The sequence below is a fragment of the Anoplopoma fimbria genome, chromosome 8 (genome assembly GCF_027596085.1).
Source record: "Anoplopoma fimbria isolate UVic2021 breed Golden Eagle Sablefish chromosome 8, Afim_UVic_2022, whole genome shotgun sequence".
NCBI lineage: Eukaryota > Metazoa > Chordata > Actinopteri > Perciformes > Anoplopomatidae > Anoplopoma > Anoplopoma fimbria.
This window is the reverse complement of record NC_072456.1, coordinates 14320046-14338673: the sequence shown is the minus strand read 5'-3', so window position 1 is coordinate 14338673 and position 18628 is coordinate 14320046. Positions and strand designations below refer to the sequence as shown.

Sequence of the window (18628 nt, the reverse complement as noted above, 5' to 3'; positions counted from 1 at the left end):
GCAACGAGGTACAGCACTGTGTGTACTGGTAGTTCCGTTAGCTGTTAGCAATTAGCCAAACTCTCCATCCACCATTGTAGATAAACTAAGTTGTGTTTTCACTAGCGGCCTGCATACACAAAGGTTTAGAGTCAAACACTCAGTCATCGGCATACGGACTCACACAGTTACAGTCACTCTCAGCTAGGATGCACAAACACACACACGACCAATCGCATGATCTTCCTTGCAGAGATAATAATTTGGGGTTTTGAAATGTTAGAAAACCTTCTTTGTGGTGTGTGTATGATCTATTGTCTGGAGACAGAATATAGCTGGTGAGTTTTTAGTAGAAAGATTGGGAATGTTCAACAATTTCAATGTTATCAGTTAAGAGCTGACACTAATGCAGCAGTTGGTCCTGAATACCTTTGTTACTATGCCCATCCCTAAGGTAGGTGTTGCACCATTGGAGACCTCATCACTTACTGCTAAATTTTGATCAATGATTTTTCTCGGATAGACTGGTTGAAAAAAAAAACTTATTTCAAAAGCTAGAAAACACCAATATTCTGCTTAAAATCAGAAGTGCTGCCACAATGTTTGCACCTCAGTCTGATACCGTCTTAATTAGACACCGACACTGCAGGCCAGTAGTATTATGATCATCAGACCTGCACACCGTCCACCTTTAGACAAGATTCAACTTAGATTGAAAACATGTATATGCACAACAACACAAACACTAGAATAGTTGTAAAAATGTACTCAAAATTACAATAAAAATGGACTCTGCGTTAAGATGCAAAAAAGGGATGACTGTGTGTAATGTAAAGGCAAAATCACAGGACATGTTTAGATGTGTTGTGTTTGATGATAATCTTTAAAAAATCTGTTCACATGCTCTAAAATCAGTATTCAGATTTGTATGCTACCTTTATTTTACTAGACTATGTGTATATTTTCATATATGTATTGGATTTTGTATGTATTTTTTATTCAAAGGGTTTCTTACGTTTCTAATGAAAGATATTAGAAAACTGTTAAGTAATAGGATGCTACTTTAGGGAAGGTTTTCGGCAGCTTTGCAAGTGAGCTTAGTTGGCAGGTAATTATTTAAAGAATACCAGATAAGCTTTGCCAATTAGGAAAAAAAAGATTTCTGCAGCAGAAATGTAGCTGTGTTTACTATATCATTGTTAATCCCACAACCTGGAAAAGGAAATCCTGTTTTCCCCTTGACATAGGCATGAATTACTCTATTGCCCAAAGTGTGGAATAATCACATTAGCGCAGTTCATGTCAATGCATTGTTTGCGTGCCTCCAGGTTGGATTTCGGGGGATCTCTGCTGGATTACATTAGGGGACAACGAAAGACTACTGCACAAAACACGGAGCGGGTGCAGTCACTTCCAAAAATCTTTGTCCCATTCTGCAGGACATTATAAAAAACATTTGTCTGAAGATTATCTTTGCATGGCAGGCAATTGTGTGCATAGATATTGCGGCAGCACTGACAAGATTGTAAAACAGAGGCTACCAATTTTCCTAATTGTCCTGTCTTTATTCAAAAACCTCAATCATAGCTTCAAACCTAAAAGAAGGATATTAGATATAGTCCTGTATGCTGGCCAACCCAGTCAAACATGAGAGAACCAGACCACCACAACCCCGCCACTATTTTGAAAAGATGGGTTGGTAGCAGGTGGGGCTGGGAGAACACGACGGAGTGGAAGTGAGTCAGGAGCTGCTGCAGGAGAAGCAGCTGGTCTCCACAGCAACAGCAGAGACAGCATATGTTAATATTTCATTTCAATGTGTATATTAATAAGATAAAAAATAAGTTTAGGCGACTGATATTTCCAGTGCTGACTAACGAGGGTAGAAATGTTTATCGACGAGTCCAATCACACACGTCCCTAACTACCACTTCTACAATATAAGCAAAGGCACAGTTTCATCATAGCTGCTGAAACACAGCAGTTTTAACTTTTGTGCTAGAAAACAACCACTTACACCAATGTAGTTCCAATATCAGGTCGATACGAACTCAAATAACTGGATCAGGTATCGAGAAAATTAAATGATATGTTCACGTACTTGATATTGAAGCACAATGGCCTGGCTACCAGTCAAGGTCTCATATATCTGTAAATGTACGCTGTCAATTATAGTCCTTAGAAAGCAACAAAATCAGAATTGGCAAAAGTTGGAATCAGCAGGTCAGACTTTCAATAATCAGTAAATTAATATTTACATATGTATTATATTTTGTCTTACTAAGTAAGGAAAGTAAAGTTTAAGTCAAGCCTGATATAGCCTTACACATAAAGTAATGATCCAAGTCTCTGGCACAAAGTGAGGCATACAACCATTTGTTATCTTTCGATTAACAAAGCCCAGTGGGAAAGTGTTGGATTGGTGCATCCTTATTAAAAACACAAACTGCTTTGAGATCAGAATACAACCCTCTGACATTTTGGGATTTAAAAGCCCCAACTCTCTCTAAAAAAGGCTAACTTTTGCTCTTGGAGAAAGAGGCTCGGCCTCAGCATAATCAAAAGAAAGAATTTCTCCTCCATCGCCCACTCTTTACTGTCTGCCCGCCGGTGTCTCAAAGGGGGTCCATCCAAGCCTCCACCCAGTTAAAGTTTAATGTGACTGACAGTATAATCGGTACCCATTTCATCCTTCATATTCACTGCATTGTTTCAGCCTCTGTTCCACCCTACAAAGCAAGAAAGGGAGAGAGGGCTTCTGTTCTCTCATCGCCTGCCTGCTTGTTGGAGCTGATAAAAGGTGAATAATGTGCAGAGAGAGCACGGGTATTAATTCCCATTAAAATGCAGCTGGCTCTCTGAGTTCTCCACGGGGTAATATTAACTTAAAGGCTTCATTCTGTCCTTTTAAGTTTGAAAATGAAGTTCCTGCCTCCAACTCTGCACCCTCCCTCCCATCCCAACATCCCCACCAAAAAAAGTCTGCAGCCATGACTGAAATAATGCGGAGATGAGGAGCGATAAGAGCAACGGCTGTCGTTGTGTCAAATGTTTGGAAAGGAGTTTTCAAGTAACAAGACCATTGTCCCAGCCCCATTAGGCATTCCTACTACACTCATAACTGCCTTTTTAGGACCTCGTAAACAGTTGGCTACCTGTGCTGGCGAAGGCTTTGATAGGTCAGTGGGTGCTTGTTAAATAACATTGGCATTGCTTTCCTCTCACTGCCAGCTGCTTCTGTGAGAGGAGAGAGGAAGGCTTCAATCTGACTGTGACTGAGCTCAATGCCCACATGAATGAGTTTTCATGATAAAAAAAAAAAAAAAAAAAAATGTCTACAGTGTGTAATTCAAGGTTGGGGTTTGATATCTATAAATTCAGTTTTTAAATTTTCTATTAATTCGGAATCCTTTTGAATTTCGAGTAAATCCAGTAAATCTTAAATCTATTTTGCACTATAGCTACTGAGGAAATGTTAGCTTTACAGACACAAGCTACTTGTTCCAATTACCCGAGGTCCAGATTCAAAAATGTTCAGCTGATAAGCTTACGATAAAAATATGAGACGGTTGGCCCTTACAGCTGGGGAAGACTCACCACTCTCAAGAACGTATTAAAACACTGAAATGGCAAAACAGGGCACTTCGGAAAAACACCTGACAAACAATACATGACTGGAAAATTTTTGATCTGCTTGAGGTCAGTCCACAGCACTTTGATATTTATGTCTATTGAACAACAAATCTTAGGCGAGTTTTAATCAGAAAATATTTGTTTTGTGCATTGTGACTTAAGTTGTCAATATAACAAGCCTTTCTCACAGCAGACATGTGACTTGCCATCGTAGGAAAAGGAAAAGTGGAAGTAACTATGGCTCCCTTCCATTAAGATGGGCCAGGAAGTCAATGTGAACCGAGGAACTGAAACAACTACAGCAGCCATTATTACTGTTATTAATGTCCACTATGAAATTGGTCTTTTTAACAAAGGCAGTGGTTATTTCCAATAGAGATTTCATAGGGTTTTCACCAGGTATTTCTCTGAAGTGCGAATCAGACATGATTAGAGGGCTAGGGTGAAAGGAAATGGGTCTCTCTCACTGTTGATTATCAAGATTTAGCATAACACAGGTGTGAATAACAACATGGACAGTGGCTGCATTCCTTTGTTTGTTATGAGTTGAAGCATGTACACATTACACTGTAAATATATGGATATACTGTACATTTTTATTCCTGTTCTATCTTTATTTTGTTGTATAGTATGTGTATTTATTGTCTGTGTCTGTGTAGTTGAGCTGCTGCAACACTTGAATTTCCCCCATGGGGATCAATAAAGGAATATAATAATAATAATAGTAAATAATGTGTTTAATATTACCTGGACAGTTTCACAGTCGTCCGTGTAAAGAGATTGCTTGTCTGTCGAATATCACATATTGTGCATTACATATTACCGTCAACAGCAAAAAAAAGCAAAAGAATGATAGCAAGTGATGAGGGCTATGCGTGAGGCATCGGTGATTATTGATTTGTTCTCAGCTCTTCACAACAAGGACTAACGGTGTGTCTCTTTAATGTAGTTTGGACTGGGGCATCCAATACCTCACTCTGAGCAACTTGCAATACACAAGTTAATCCCTATTGATCAAAACGAGGGATAGGATGAGGAGGAGAACATGAGTGGTGGGAATAAAAAAGGGAGAGGTGCAAGCAGAAACCTTTCATCAAAAAGAGAGGGGTATGTGGTTGAAGCAACACTCGCCAGTGTGGTTAAAGGCTATTTCACTTCAGGCACTATTTATCTGTGTCACACACCATTTTCAGAATTTGAGACCATCATTTCAGAACAAACTTGCTTAATGTTTTAAGCAAATAAGAGATGTAGTCTGCCACACTTGTTAAAACTGGTTCTAATGTGTTTTGAGTGACACACATGCAGCACATGGAATTAAGGATGTACAAATAAAAATACCACCTGGGACACAAAGATACATTGTCTAGGACAATATTTGGATAGTAGAAAAACTTTGTGCATCATGGAATATTTTAATAGTTGAGTGTTGAATAAATGTGAGGTTCTTTTAAATGAATGTTAAAATTCGGAAGCTGTTATAGTGTTTAATATGGTGTTAAAAATAAAAACTCATTATTAACACTGATGAAAAACTTAATCTCAAGCAATGCACACATAAAGACAACATAGCAAGGAGCAACAGCCAATGCCTGCTCCTCTGCACCGTGAACCCTCCATCAATGCACAATCCTAACTCATTGGACTTCATTTTATTGGTGTATTGGCAGGTTGGCAGTCCCCGTGTGAAAGTGCTGGTGTTATTAGAAGTGAAGTCGTGGGATTCAGCCTTCACTTTAGATTCCCAGCAGACAGTGTGAATGAGACATAAGGTTATGAAGGGACAAACCTGTGAAGTACCTTTCTCTGAAACTCTATCCTCTGTCTGTCTCTTCTCAGGTTGGCATGGTAGAAGAACCGCATTCGCAAATGTAAACCTTGCTCATTCAAATAAAAACTCCAAACGACAGATTGTCTCTCTGAATTAATGCTCATTATTTATTAAGAGCCAATTTACCACAACAGCGGGCTCTGACGATTTCCTTCAAATCATTCCGCAGAACACACAGTTGATGCTGCTGGCTTCAGTTCCACCAACCTCTCCTCCAAATTCAGCATCTACAGCCCTCCCTTTAATACAAGTGACTGCACCCAATAAGTGCTTCAAGCTGCTCTTTCTTCTCAGGCTCCATTTTAGCACAGCCAGGTGACAAATAAATAAATGTTATTTCATGTGATGAGAATGTGGGACATCAAAGTTTCTCACCCGCTGAATACATGCAAAAGATATTTCAACGTGTGGCCCACATTATTCACTGCGAGGACCATCGTGACAGCCAAACAAGAAACCTGCCGAGAGGTTGTGTCTAGCGAGTGGTAAAGGGTTTCAAGCAGTGTGGTGCATGTTGTGCTTGAGAGGAATGAGGAAGCTGAGAAGCGCAACTTTACTTTGTATTTTTCCCTTGCAAGGGAGAACCAGTAACTCTTCTTTGGATTTATGTTAGTAAGTATTCAGTCCATGTGTTTAGCATGATTTCACAGTGTGTGTTGAACAGTTTGAACTTGCTTCTTCACTAAGAAAGCCAAGGCAGGTTATGAAAAGGGTAAAATAGACTAAAAGACATGCATTTTATTTGAAAGCATCATTGGGGCCTCACCTTTTGCCAGCCTCTCCAGCCTCTTGCCATGCTCAGGTGGGATGGCGTACCTGCAGGCAGATTGGAAAAAGGGTGATCAGTTTAGTTGAAGGTTGGCCTACTGTTAAAGATTATGTCTTATTACTAGAAGGACACACTTTTGACATTTGTAACAACAAAACAAGTTGTAGCACACCCTTTTCTCTAACCAGTTCAGTTCCAATATTCTTGTCCCTCCAAATTCCCTCTGAATATTTCTTTAATGCATTTTCCTAGAACGTTCACATATTCTTTCAAATATAATCCTTTCAGAATGACAATACTTTTACATCTTAAAGCTAAAAACTCCCTGGGTTCTTTCTGCCCCTCAGCTGATGATCTACAGGGATTTTTTGTCCCATCGAATCGCAACTATAAGACCTTTTTGATCATATTATTTTGCAAGTATAATAGAAGTCAAGATGGAACTGTAGGCCCATCAGATTGTGACTGGGCAGCCTTCAAGACATCATGACACCGCTAAGGGTACTGAATAAAATATAAGCAATACTTAATTAGGAAAACATAAAGTATTGTCATAAGTGTGTGCTTCAAACTGAAGGTGCATTTCGACTTGAGCAACGTTTCTGATTATGATTACGTTTAGACTTAACACCCAGAGGACACGGACTGCAAAATCACTGCAGCGATCAACTTTGTGCAAATAATGGGAAAGGGAAAACTTGCTTTGAGTTAAATATTAACATACCTTAATAATTAAAGCTAACACAATAGTATCCATCACTAAATACTACCCTCGATAACAATGCAGTCTAAATACTTTAAAAAAGTTTTAAATTGAAGGGGAAAAGTAGGGGAGAAAAGGAGAGTGGTGAAGAAACATTAAATGGCCGGTGAAGGGCAGGACCAGGAGAAATGACTGTTTTGGGAGTTCTGGGTTATTTCACTCCCCTCAGAACTTAAATTACCCATGACATCCACCTCACCGCCCCTCCCTCCCCTTCTCTTTTACACATGCATACATGATGAAAACAAATCATTATTCTTATCAGTGATTGGGAGAAGGTGGTTTTAAGTTTGCCAGCACTGTTTCCATCTACTCTAGTTTGTCTTTGTTTATTACTGCTTTGTTTTAAAAAATGTGATAGCTATACTCGTTAGAAATTAAGATACCCTTTTTTTAGTGCTTTATCATATTTGAATGTTTTTCCTATTCCAACTTTGCCTATTGTTTTATTACTGTACACAAGAAGCAGAGCCTGTGGCACTGGTTCTGACTTGCTTCATGGGTAGAGCCAGTTACTAACATAACTAAAAGTCGTTTAAAGAATGTACCATTACATCAAATGTCAGATGCTACATTTAGAAAGCGAGTTTATTTGTAAGACAGAGTGGGAGGGAGCCAGCAAAGCTCAAATCTGATCCGTTCATTTGTGGAGTTATTACAACGCTTTCTAATACTGCAATTATTTCCTCTGGGTTGCTCAATCCTCCACAGATCTCAGGCAATGAACTATAGGGGTAAAAAAAAAAAAAAAAAAAAAGCTTAAACTTCTCCCTCCTTCCTCAAGCCTCAACAACCACAATGCTGTTTGAAACAAAAGGGAGACAGAAAAGGAGAGATAAAAAAGAAAGAGCAAAGATGGAGAGATGATGAGAAACACTTAGGGAGAGACATAATAAGACAGAGAGAGAAAGGGGGAGAGAGAAAAATAATTAACACGATGAAAGTAACACACAAAGTCAAATTGAGTCAGAGGTGCAAATACATGGTGCCACACTGCCATCTGTAGACGAAAAGCTAAGAGCTTCAGAGGGGTGCAGCCTCCTCAAATATTTATTATTCTAGCCTGGATTTACACAAGTATCCCACATCAAAGGCTCCATACTGAAGTCCTTCATGCTGTTCTGGAGCTGGCAAGTGATATTTTGACAAGAAACAAATGTCTTGAAATTCAGGTTTTTATCTCAGAGTTGTAACTTGCCTATTTTAGTGAATAAATATGCGGTTAACTAACTACTGTGACTTTGTCCTAGTTTCATTACCATAATTATTGTTCTCTAAATACATATTTCATTTGTGCATTTTGCTCTCAAGGTTATTCATGATGAGAAACAATACTATTGAACCAGGTGTACTTTGCCGTGTGACTACAAGACAAGTAATAACTTCTGAGTCCCACCAGGTTGTATTTCAATTTACCAGAAAACTTGGCCTCAACTTAAACCAAGCCTTGGGTTTGACTTTTTAATTAAGAGAATGAAGTTATGAGACAAACCTTATTTTGAGTGCCAATATGAGCAAATATAGCTCTCAGACTTTGGTTCCACATGGATCACTGTGTCTTATTTACTTTTGGTACAGTACATGTAACTTAGAAACAAGAAAATGGCCACCAAAGACACCACACAAGCTGTCCTGGGTCATTATTTTTCATCAGTTACACTCAAAAAAGTGTCATAAAGAATTCATGTAATTCATAATGTGCGTTAGAGCACTTGTTTGCATTAGTAGCATGCACCATTGTTATAGCAATGTGGCTCAAATCACATTTTACGATTTGATGAGTAGACTCAATTCCCATAGCACTCATCATTGTGACGTTAGCTCAGACGCTATGTGGAACTCAGTCATACCAGGAGGATAAACAAGGTGGGCCTTACGGCGCAAGTAGCGTTTGTGCTTAGCTAGCTTAAACACGTACCTCTGTTCTGAAGGTGAAATTAATATTGATCTTTGCATCTCACTCTTGGTAAGACAGGAAATAAGTGAATTTCCTAAAATGACAGTGTATTACTTTGGGAAGGTGTTTGTGTCTTTGGGGGGGGATCACATTGCAAAGGTTTCTGTGTAAATTTGCTCCTATTTCATCACTCAGATGATCCCTTCCATCCCAGTATCAAACTAAACAAATCAGTCGATCAGCGTGTCTCCTCCTGTTCCCTCCCTCCTAAGGCCACGGTTGCCATGGCAGTAACATGTCTGTCACCACCCCCCCCGGCAGCAAAGAGAGAAATTCACAAATAAAACAAACACACAGCAAATGAAAGCTTAAATGTTTTCACCTATCTGAGATGGAGTATGATTTATCTATGGCGAGGCAGCCTTGCTGGCAGGTGATATTAAGCCATCATGATAGCATGTATTTGTGTGTTTTACGTCCTGGAAGACATGCTACAGTACAGTACATGTACGCACAATCTTCTAATTAAGCTTCTAGCTGATTCATGGCCACAGGCGGGAAGAGGAACAATAACAGTTGCTGCCCTTAAATGGTAACAAGAATGTTTCTCAAGTGTAATGTAAGAACTGAGTGCACATATCTGTCAGATGACTAGAGCCGGGTGTAGGTTCTACCTACCTTGGAGGTCATCGACCGAAGGAACCCAGTACGAAGCAGTATTGAAACCTCTCCAGTCAAACAATTCCTACATTCATCCTTTCTGTGGCCAGATCTAAATAAGGTAGGGTGGCTGTTACTCTTCTGCAACATCAAATAATACTTGCATTATATTACATGAGTGCAATGTCAGGGGAATGGGTAGAACAGGAGAACCTGCCGTTATTCCACCTTGGGAATGTTGGGAACAGTATTCAAGGGCAGTTACATTCACTGCTAGCCATAAATAGCCTAAAATTGCTACATTTCATGTGTTACATATCTGGAGCAGTTCGTTAACAAGTGAAATAAAATACACTTGTGTAAAATACACCAAAATAATTTTTGGTCCAGCCAGAAATTCCAGATGTTCAAGAACAATTTTTCCACCTCGGCTGTCTGTAACTACAGTTTGAACGATAAGACCTGAATGCATTTAACATTTAGCATTAGGCAAGAGTTCCCCTCCAGTATTTGCTGTATTTTTGTGCCCTAACAAACATCGAAATCTAACGCCCTTCACATCTCTTTCCAATTGTCTACACCATCTCCACATGCAACATTATTCTGTTGTTGTGCCTATATATGTATATGTGTGTGTGCGTGTGAATGTATTTACACACACACACACAGGCCACATTTTGACCAGACGATTGCTCTTGGCAGCATATCTCAGACCCTCTGGAGATTACTTGAAAATTATTCAAAGAAACTTTTGAACCTGTAAAGGTGCAACAATTACAATAAACACCAAGTCAAAGCCCAGATAACCCCACCAAACATCCAAACTTCAGTTACAACCCAACTAATGCTATATGCAGATCTTCAGCTCTGCGTTTCTCTCCTCTGAGACAGAAATACTGAGAATGGTTATAAACTTTTGGACTACAGAGGCTGAGGAATGATGGATTCATAATAAACTCTGGAAGCTGCAGCTGGGGTACACTTCAAAATATCCCTTTCAATTCTCTTTCGTCAGCCTTTCCCTACCTTTCCCTCACATGCTCTGAGGCTAATCTTTCATCTGACAGCAGATCTGCTGCTGTGTGTTGGAGTAGAAGGGTGATTGAGAGGGTTTCAGCAATGACAATAAAGAGAAAAAGAGTGATGGAGGGATAGAGACAAGGAGAAAGTGACGGACTGCTGAGGGTGAGATCTTTTACACGCTCGCCAGTGTGTGTGTATGCGTGTAGCAGCAGTAGTAGTAGTGGTTATGGTGGGGTCTGACTTTGATGGGAGCTGAGTTGCAGGGGGAATGGACTTAATTTCACAAACGGCTGCACTACGAGAAGAAGAGAGTGTGTTTGAGTGTGTGTGTTTTAAGGGGGCATGCTCTGTTTAACAGCATGTAATTACCCCACCGCACACAAGTGTAAAAGTGAAAATGATTCAATTTCAGAAAAATGAGGATGGGATGGCTTGGCGAGCACTGAGGGAGTGACAGAGGGAGAACAAAACCAAGCGAGTGAAATAAAAGAAAAGAATGGTGTGCATCCATCCATCGGAAACTAAATTAGTCTTAACATGGATGATGGTATGGGCAAAGTAAGTGTAGGTATAACGATGAAGAAAGCAAGAATGTTAATATGCATTAATGTGTTGGCAAACTGCAGACTCAGCATGGGCAGATTTAAGCTTTAAAAAGTCCTAGAGGCACTATGACATATACACAAATAATTCATCCTATTTCAATAAAAGAGAGAAACAAATATGCATATTTGCTTGTAAATATCGACAACTTCATTTGAATCTTTTTCTCTTGAGTCTTGAGGCCAATTCATACTTGTGTACGTATGTTGCGAAGGTCTGCATGCCAAACCAAAAATTTGTGACGCTCCAGTTTTGTTGCACACTCAAGTCCAGTTGGTGGCGTATGCACCTCCTGTTGGTTTGCCAAAAGGAAGAAGATGATAACAAAATGGACGCTTGCTTTGAAGAGAGGTTGTGCGAGGAGATCCGCCATTACTAGCAATTTTTCTTTAAAGAAAAACAAATACAGCCAAATGGCGTTGAACTCCCGGCAAACAGCATCATGATGCATTACAGCTACCACCTGGAATGGAGAGTGAATCGGGAAATGCGCATGTGTGGAACGCCAACATGGACCTTCAATTGTAGTATGAAGGGAACGTGTCTGCTCGACCGGTACAAAACCGCAGCTGTCGTGGTACGCACTCACTCACTCACACACTCACACACTTTGACAGTGAGTTGTAATGAAACCTTCCCGCTCTCAGTGAGAGGTGTGAAAACAAGACAGAGAGATGATTTTAATGAGCGATCACATCACAGAGAGGGGGAACTAGTACCAAGCGCACAGTGATGCTCACAAACACGCACACTGAACACCAATCCAGGAAGCAGACAAGAGACGGGGAAGTTGGAGGGATACATACTGTGACAAAAAGGAAGACAGGTGAGAGAGCAAACAGAAAGACAAACACACACACACACATACAGATAATACTGTATTTCTGAAAGCTCCAAGGCTGGGTTGGCACTGCTCACCACCTGCAGTGCCATAGATGGTAAAAAAAAAAAATGGGCAGAAAAACAAACACACTCACGAGAAAATCAAGGGGTAGAAAGAGTAAAAAAAAAAAAAAAAAAAAAGAGTAAAAAATTATTTTTCTGCAGGTACCAAGGATCTCCAGAGGTGAGTGACAGAAACAGAAGGAACTATAATAATGATGTACGGAATAGAATCCAAATAGCTCACAGCTATACCTACACAACAGCTGCAACAAATAGTTTCAGCTTGTGCTTTCACAAGTGCAGAGTTACGATGAAACGTCAAATTCACAATGCGTGAAAGTCAGGTCATAATATAAGGTTTTTCTTTTGTTCAACATTCCTCAGACGTACTGTACAAAGGAATGAGTCTTGAGGAATCAGAGGACAAATCAAAGTGATTTGAAGGGAGGAAAACATTTTCAAAACAATTCTTTAAAAAACAAAAAAAAAAACGCTCGAAATGTTATCAGACGATATAAACAAAACCAATATCTAAAAAGGTCAAAACCCAATTCGGAAAAATGTCAAGCACGATCAAATTTCTCAAATAAGGAAAGCTCAGAGGGTGAAATAACTATATGGGAAGCCTCAATATTGTGAGCACAACACAGCATGTTCAAAGTAGCATAAAACTATTGTAATATAGTCTAAAGCAGAGATTTAGTAGTATCTAAAACAGGGGGTTTCAATCAAAATTCAGCGAGGTCAAATGGGAGAGAATTTCCTTATGCAACATCAAAAAAATTTCTTACTTGTGCTGTGATTTTGTGCCATATATATTGCAGTGGCCTAGCAGTTATACCAACATCTGTATGTAGTCAATAACTGACTGTCAAATTAAATAAAGAAAGTTAAATCGAGTAATATCTCAACAATATTTATGTCAATTTCAAATTCAACTGAATGAATTCCAAATAATATATACTATAATAACAAAATAAATGCTTTTCTCTTATTTGAGGTCAAATATGGGCATTTCATGAATAAAATACTTAACAGAAAGCTTTTTAAAATGTGACTCTTAAAATAAAAGTACTTCATTTCAGAAAAATGTATTGAACTGAATTGTCTTTTCCCTGAAGATTTAAATTCAGTTCATTCAGTTGTGAAGTGGTCAATGAAAAAAGCCACGAGGAGGAATTACTCTTTATAAATATTTTGAAAATAACCTCAACATTACATTACAATATAAGGTAACGTATTTTTTTTTTATAAAGTGCAAGAGTTTTTGAATAACAAACAATGGGATATCATTGTTGGATTGGTTAATCATAATCAGTGATTGAATTCACTCGGGGATCAGAGATAAGCCTAAAAAGCCTCGTCAGTGCACAACCCAAAAGTCTTTGGCTATGCTTAAACCTCCACTTAGTTATCTATGCAAACTTTACTTCTGAAATCGAAAATATAGCCTCCATTGTTGTTACATCATTCAAGTAAGATTATAATTAAAAAGGTGACTGACCAGGATTTTGACTGTCCAAAGTGCAGGTAGTTGATGCTGTAGAGGTCCATGTCCTCAGTGTGCCAGGCAAATGTGGTCTTCCACATGCCGAAGTAGAGGTAGGGAGTGTTGACACCCTCGATGACGATGCCACACTCCTGCTCCACCATATCCAGCAGTGTGTTGAGATGGCCAATGTTCCACTCTTGAATGTCCTGAACAGAGGCAACAGACATTTTATGATTAGCATGTGGTGTCTGCACTCCACACTAAAAATAGTCCTTGAATTCAGTCAGTGTCCACATGATGGTGCTTTAAAAATGAACCTGCTGGCTCTCTGATCTTTGATCTTGTCACCATAGAGAGAAAAACCCAATCTTAAGAGTGTCTTTCTTATATTTAGGTCATTGTATTACAATTAACATGTATCCATTAATCATATCATTTAAATATGCATCACTGTGGTGCATTAATTAGGTACAGGGTGTCTTTTAAGTTAAGTTCCCAGACCAATAATATTGTAAACCAGCAGGTCTGAGAAATCTCAGTAAGAGTTACACTGTTGAAAACAGTTCATATGCTGACATACAGTCTCTTTGTCCTCAAATCACTGAATAGCAGTCCTAATTAATAACCCTGATCAAAGTATCTCGCAAAAAAAGCAGTGTTAACAAATCAGTCCCAGCACTCTCACCCTCTCTTGGGAACACACACACACACACACAACACTCACCTCATCATAGATGGAGCCACTGACATCTGCACCATAAATGGGCGACACAAATGTCAGGTTCTTCCAGTATTTCCTCTCTAGGTCATCAAAGTCTTTGTGCCGGGGAGTGCAGTACCTGAAAACGGCACAGGAGTCATATTGTGAGCAGTAAGTAGAGAGACGGCCCTTTAACTAAACCCTCATGTCAACAAGCATCCAGCAATTTGAGCAGTCCGTTTTGGATCACTAACATGTGGCTTTAGCATTAGCTACTTTAATAGGGGCCTTAGGTGCTATCTAAAAAAAACAACTCATCCATACAGACATTCTTGGATTCTGCTGCAGAAAAAACGCTAGCTTTGACTCTTTAAAAAAGGAGACAAGATCATCCAAATAACTTTGACTCCTTAACAGCCAAAATGGAAAATGATGTGGACAATGCCACTGTTTTAATATGAAATAGATCAATATTATTATTTCATATTATCAGTAGTAGTTTACATGCCCATCCCTAGACAAACCCCTTAATAACTATAGATATGGTTTTACTATCATCTTCACTCAGCTTCATTTAGACATTTTAGGACCACTAGAGGGCAGAAAAGACCAAAGACAAAACAAACCTACAGGAACAAGGCTTTTCACAGTGCCTCTACAGAGTACTTGGTCTTTTTAAATGTTTAGTTGCTGCTAACTTTAAATCTGTATAATCATTCACCTTTGAGACAATATCATGTTTAAAAAGGTGAACTATTCAACTCTTCACAGCTGGCACTTCGTAAAATAGTATCATCAAATGTTGACGTAACTCCGTTACATCTTAATCAAAAAACAAACAATTTTGTTCTTGCTGGTGGAGTTTTATGACAATCATAGATCAATCATTGTTAGGAATGTAGGTTTTAAACCATTTGCTGGAATGTTTGGATGAGTGGTAGAGGTCATTACCTTTTTCTTTTAAAAGCCTTATTGATAAACCAATGGTCCTTAGACAGTATGCTTGTATTTTATTTATTAAACTGGACTTAATGTGAGCACATAAATCTAACATCTAAACATATTGCTTGTTAGACAAAAATGAAGCAGAAGCCTCTCACAGTCAATCTGAATACCCTCTAAACACACGGCTGACAATGTCTACAAATGTAAAATGAGCAGACACGTTTATACATGAGGCCTCTGGATTGGGGACCAACTTACTTCTTGCTGTTGGCCAGTTTGCGGTACTCGCTCACGGTCATAGACTTTTTCTGAATGTTGTACTGAGTGAATAGACCCGACTGTCCGGTCACCACCTGCATGATGGGAGCTGGAATGACCATGTCCTCGATGGTGTCATAGGACCTCCGGGGCTTCCAGCCCTCCGGGGGAATCACCTGGTGAAAGAGACAGATTGATACCATTTATTTTACATTCAGTAAGCTGCCATTCAAATTGAGTGTTTTAAGATGACCTATGGCCACATGCAGCTACTGTATTTGTGGAGAACATTAACTTTGATACTCAGATAATTATCTGTTAATTATTAGACTGAACATTAATTTGTTACTACTTAAAAGCGTCTGCTAAATGACTGTAATAATGTAATGTAATGTAATGTAAAAGAGAATAAATGCTAAATGCTAAACATTTGCTGATTCCAGCTTCTAAAATGAAAAAGAATATACAAAAATGATTGAATGTTTGGGTTATTTGGTTGTTAGTGACTAAAATGTTGAATTTTGTGCTTTAGTAGTCAATATTGGTTGATAGTTTTAGACATCAATATTCATTTTAGATAAAGGCTAGGCAATGCAAGATAAAATAGGATATGAATGGTACCTGCTGATGGGATTGAATTAGACCTTAATGTAACAGGACTGTAAAGGACTACATCAAATATGTTAGTGTATGTGTAAAAGAGTATGTCTTCACCTTTGCCAGGCCAGCACGGTGAGCTCCTTGAGTCTCCATGTAGACGATGTATTTGGCGAAGTCTTTGAACTCCTCCATGGTGGGCCGGAAGGTCATGATCTTGCAGCTGGGGTTCTTAGCGCTGACTGGCAGCAGAGGTACCGGGGGCAGCTCAGAACCTGGAACAAGGACTGGGGCAGCGTCTGGGTCTGTAGGAAGCGGCAGGGGGAGATCTGGAGCAGCATCATGTTCTGGGGTCACCGCTGTGTCTCGGATTTCAGCTACTGCTGGCCCCTCGGTGGGAATCTGGTCCTGGGCTGCACTAGAGCTGAGAGCAGGAGGGGAAGCTGGGGCGGTGTCGGGGGGTGAGGCTGGGGCAGGATGAGGAGCTGGCACCGCGTCCATGGGCTTGTCGGTAGCCATTGGGTCTTTTAAGGGTTGCAGGTAATCCTGGAGGGGAGAACATGGACAATCAGGGCATATTCAGGCCAACACAGCGTCCTTTAAACTGCCAGGAGCAGAGTGCAGGGTTTCCTTCTTAAATTGAAATAATCCAACTTTTTACAAAATTAAAACACCAGATTGGTAGATTTTTAGGAGCCAACAAGACTGAATAAATAAATAAATAAATAAATATGGATCCCAACAAACCAAACCTGACCACATCCAGCACCATAGCGTGCTCTGCTTAACCAAAACAGAACTGAATTGCTATAAGATTGCTTCAGACACATTCTAGTTCAACTGCATGTAACCTTTACTAATGCATATTGTCCTGTTTTTATATTGTGAATTATTGCATAAACATGCAATGGCCTAAAGTCCCACAACATGTTAAACTTAGACAAATTGACCACTGCAGGAAGAAAAACAGAGACAAACTGATGGTTCACTATTTAGTTGAATCAGGAAGGCTTTTATTAAACTGTTACACAGAACATTTTGGCCCGTAGTCCTAATACTGATATTACTGGCAACTGGTGCTTGTGTTTGACAAACCTGCGACTTTAAGTACAACAAACTCCACCCCATTAGAGACTTCCCTAGGGCAAACAACTTTAGACAAGGAAGTTAAATTTCAGAGCTGTAACAGTAAGTATTTTGATCTTAAACCAATCGAAAGAAAATTATACATTTCTTGGTTTTATATTATAGTAAACTGAATATCTCTGGGTTTAAGAATTTTGGTCCAACAAATAAAGCATTTAGAAGGTGTCACAATGGGCTCGGGGAACTTGTTTTCACTAGCTTCTGATATTTTGTAAACTAACAATTCATTGTAAAAAACAAAAAAAGAAAAGAAAGTTTAAAAATAGTAAAAGGCAACTATAATTCCTAAAAAGGTTCTACAATTCCTGGAAAAAATACTGCAGGTAAAATGGGTGGATTAATGTGTTTTAAAATACAAGACATCTGCCTAAAAGTGATATGAATATAAAGGATCAATGATCCTGGAAAAACACTGTATTTTGGATTGCAATCAATATGGGGAGGTAAAAAACTTCAGACCTATTGCCTTATGAAGACAAACTGAACAAAGAGACAACTGACAAACTGTTCCATTTAAATAATTGCTTAGTGGTTCTGTTTGGGAACTTGGTCAACAGGTTGTTTTTCCTCTTACTCTGGATGGAACACTTAATGTGATTTTAAATGTAGTGCTATCGTCGAAATATTTTCTTTTCACCTGACACAGCAGTATCTATAATTGATGTTTCTTATTTGGCTCCCTTTTCCCCTGCTCAATGAAATCAAAAATGTGTCCATTTGGTTGAATGTAAAATTTAAATACACTGCTCAGTTTTAGTCAGAAAAAAAATGCAACGCTTAAAATGAAAAATAAGAAATCTAACATACCAGTTTGAACCTCATCAACATACTCTACATGTATGGCAACCCTGGACAGGCTTGATCCAGCAACTATCAATATTAGCCGACCCCCTTACAAAAAATATCAAAAACATTTTCTCAATTACTGTTCCAAACTGTCATAAATATGCCTCTTTAAGTGTTTGACCACACCTGAAAATAACATAGATGGATGCAGTAATTGAATAAACAAATATTGATTGACTGCATCACAAAATTTGCACTGCAAGTAGCTTCTCTGTGAGTTCCTTCTACAAGGCAAGGCAAATGGAGACAATTCAACACATCATTTGCATCATACACAAACACCCTGTAGAGCAGGACACTGAATGTAAATGTACACAGCAGGATTGCAAGCAAAGGTTAGATGTATTTTGCTGAATGTATTATATTACCGACTTCAACACAATTACAATTACTGTTTCCTGGTCAGTGACTGAGAAATGCATGTCGTCCATAACAACTGGTTGTCAAAAACAAAGAATTTACATCATGTATTATTTCACTCAACATTTTGTAACATGTCAAAAAAAGTGGACCATGGCAGCCACATGACCCCCAGCTGTCTAACCACAACAAAAAGGGCCTACATGGCCCCTTTAACTAGATCTGGGCCTGAAACTTGTTT

General features: G+C 39.0%; 1 protein-coding gene across 2 annotated transcripts in view; it reads right to left on the bottom strand.

The window, feature by feature from the left end:
* Positions 1 to 18628, bottom strand: part of kdm4b (lysine (K)-specific demethylase 4B) — a 47054-nt gene that overhangs the window by 27777 nt on the left and 649 nt on the right. For both annotated transcript variants that reach the window (XM_054602717.1, XM_054602718.1), the window contains exons 2-6: positions 16153 to 16581; positions 15439 to 15614; positions 14260 to 14374; positions 13548 to 13741; positions 6210 to 6259 (exon numbers count right to left, since the gene is read on the bottom strand). In XM_054602717.1, the coding sequence (XP_054458692.1) occupies positions 6210 to 6259; positions 13548 to 13741; positions 14260 to 14374; positions 15439 to 15614; positions 16153 to 16554 (937 nt within the window). In that variant the 5' untranslated portion in view covers positions 16555 to 16581. The remainder of the gene's footprint in view (positions 1 to 6209; positions 6260 to 13547; positions 13742 to 14259; positions 14375 to 15438; positions 15615 to 16152; positions 16582 to 18628) is intronic.